Raw genomic sequence first — 3,206 nt, 5'->3', positions numbered from 1 at the left:
AGAAATGTAGCACTGCATCAGTGTCTCAGCAATGGATGCTCTGCAGTGAATGGGTGCCATCAGAATGAGAGTCCAAACAGCTGATAAAAACATCACAATAATCCACACCACTCCAGTCCATCAGTTAACATCTGGAGAAGACAAAAGCTGAAACAAATCCATCAAGACAATTGTAACTTCAAACCGTTTCACTGAAGGAGGCGTTATAATGGATTATGAACTCGTGTTTTACCTGGAAGCAACGATTTGAAGTTAAAAATGCCGTAATGATGGTTTTGTTTCTTATAAATGCACAGCTTTTGTCTTCTCCAGATGTTAACTGATGGACTGGAGTGCTGTGGATTACTTGTGGATTATTGTGATGTTTTTATCAGCTGTTTGGACTCTCATTCTGACGGCACCCATTCACTGCCGAGCATCCATTGCTGAGGAAGTGATAGAATGCCCCCTTATGTTGAATTTGGGGGGCATTTTTGTTCATTTTGATGACACCAAGCCCCCATTAATTTCCAACCCTGCAGTAAATGCAGTGTAGTATGTCAGAATTCTGCTCTAATCACACCCACTCTCCTGTTTTCCTCAGACTCGTCTCTGACTGGTTGTCCCACTCCTGATGCCAGCAGTGCAGCACAGAAATTACTGATTCTGGATGCCCGTTCTTACACCGCCGCCGTGGCGAATCGTGCCAAAGGAGGAGGCTGCGAGTGTGAAGGTGAGCGCCGCTGAACTCATACTCAAGCTCTGGATGCCGTTGGACATTATTGGTTGTTTGTTGGTTTGTTGGCTGAAGGCAGGTTTGTCTCTGCTTTATTTGTGTTTGTAGAGTACTATCCCAACTGTGAGGTGATGTTTATGGGCATGGCCAATATCCACTCCATCAGAAACAGCTTTCAGTCACTCAAAGCCGTTTGCAGTCAGATCCCGGATCCCGGCAAGTAAGTGCATTAACTCTAATATATATATATATATATATATATATGAATGGATATAAACATATAATATAATATAATAATAATATTTTAATATTATTAATATTAAAAATAAAAGAATATTATTTATGTAATATATTTATTGGCTCCTAAAATAGCCAATATCCATAGATCTCAATCAATTTGTTGAAATGGGACGAATTGAGACACAATTAATCTCATATCAAAATTAGCTGAGAAAAGCCTTTATAGATAATTCAAAGATATTACAAATATAATGAGTGAATGATTGAGTAGACATTACAAAAGCGACTTCAGAAGTCAAATTTATTTTTTATTTTTAACGCGTTACTTGAGGCCATTATGTATAATGTATAAAATGTATTTATGTATAAAAAGTTATTCATGATGCACATTGCAATGCATTGTATATATTTTCATAAATGAGTGTAACCAAAGTGAAAATGCATTATAATTGCAGAAATCTGAAATCGGTTGTTTGTCATGTGTTTTAATGCATTGTACTTCCTAAAGGTGTAACGATGAAAAGATATGTATTATAACTGTGGTTGCAATTATTGATGTGATCATACAATGCATTAAAATACTTTTATAGTGCATTATATATAAGGCTTCAGGTAAAGTGTTTCCTGATTTTCCAGCAAATGCACACATGTATTCTGCTTGGTGATCCAGATCTGACATCTGCAGTTATTTGCAGCTCTCCCTCCTCATGCAGTGTCTCTATCATGTTGCGTTCAGACGTTTGTAACCCGACCCGTGCGTCTGCTCTCTCCAGCTGGCTCTCGGCTCTGGAAAGCACTCATTGGCTGCAGCACCTGTCTGTCATGCTGAAGGCCGCGTCTCTGGTGTGCTCTGCGGTGGAGCGGGAGGGAAGGCCGGTGCTGGTGCACTGCTCAGACGGCTGGGACCGCACGCCGCAGATCGTGGCCCTCGCAAAGATCCTTCTGGATCCCTTCTACAGGACCATAGAGGTAAACGTGAAGAAGAGGAACCACCCATACGGCTCCGTGTGAATTAGTTTGCTCATGGGTTTGATTCACAGGGAATACATGAACTTAACCGTGCACCTTGAATGCAAAGATAAAAGCATCTGCCAAATGCAGCAGAGAGACTAATATTAAATGCATGTTTAATTTAAGTCAAGTCACAGTTATTTATACAGCACTTTACTCAATGCAGATTGTTTCAAAGCAGACAGTGTCGTTATTCAGATCAGTTTAGTTCAATGTCAATTCAATTCAGTCAGTTCAAACTTTAAAGTGTCTTTACACATCCGAGTGTTAAGCTGCATAAATTATCCGAATGCTGCATAAAAGCCAGACTAAATAATGCCTGCTCTGACCCACCTCAGCACCTAGTCAGGGTCAGTATCGTTAATGAAAACTAAAACCATAAAAACACATTTTGGTTACTTGAAATGAAATAAACATTAACTAAAATAAAATAGTTGTGACCCTCTCTGTGAAATCCAGGCTAAAGTCTCAAAATCTAATTATGAGATAAGCATCAAAGTTTGATTTCAACTGTTAATTTCACTATGATTTCAATCTTTGACATGATATCAATGTTACATTTTCACAGAATGTTATTTACCTTATGAAGGATGATTTTATGTAGAAAACAGTAAATCGCCAAAAAATGACTTTAGCTGGGTTTTCACAGACAGGGTCACATTTATATCTTTATTTTTAATATATTTAATATATATTATATGTTTGAATATTATATGTATTTCACTATATAATTAGTTATTTATTTATATTTAAGTATCTATTAAAATTATTTAAAAATATAAAAATGTTTAAATATCTAGTTGTCAGGGGAACATTTTTCATTTTCATTTAGTTAGTCGAAATACTAAAATAACAAGCTAAATAAACTAAATTTAGTACTGTACTGTACTGTACAGATATTTTGTTAAAAAAAGGCAAAACACAAAAGTGCTAATGTATGAAATAAAATATTTATATATAGTTTATTAAATAAGTAAATAAAAATTTATAAATACTTTACAAACGTTTTGTAAAGACAAAAACACAATAGAATTATTAAAATGTTAAGATGAAATATTTTTATTTATAATTTGTTGGCAGGGCAACACTTAAAAGTACTGACATAAATTAAATAAATACTAAAACTAATAAATAAAAATTAATAAATACTCGGGTTGCAAAAAGGTGGAAAATTTCCAGTAAATTTCAGAAATATGCCAGAAATTTTGGAAACTTTCCAGGATTTTTTGGGAATATTCCA

General features: G+C 35.3%; 1 protein-coding gene across 1 annotated transcript in view; it reads left to right on the top strand.

Moving 5' to 3' along the window:
• LOC107745942 (myotubularin-related protein 4-like) overlaps nt 1–3,206 on the top strand; it is a gene marked incomplete at its 3' end in the record, with an annotated part of 37,521 nt that overhangs the window by 31,781 nt on the left and 2,534 nt on the right. The window contains exons 10-12 of the mRNA XM_016559978.1: nt 584–712; nt 824–935; nt 1,729–1,962. Of these exons, the coding sequence (XP_016415464.1) occupies nt 584–712; nt 824–935; nt 1,729–1,962 (475 nt within the window). The remainder of the gene's footprint in view (nt 1–583; nt 713–823; nt 936–1,728; nt 1,963–3,206) is intronic.

Source organism: Sinocyclocheilus rhinocerous, unplaced genomic scaffold (genome assembly GCF_001515625.1).
Source record: "Sinocyclocheilus rhinocerous isolate Xijiao unplaced genomic scaffold, SAMN03320098_v1.1 scaffold3545, whole genome shotgun sequence".
Classification (NCBI taxonomy): Eukaryota; Metazoa; Chordata; class Actinopteri; order Cypriniformes; family Cyprinidae; genus Sinocyclocheilus; species Sinocyclocheilus rhinocerous.
This window is presented reverse-complemented; position numbering and strand designations above follow the sequence as displayed.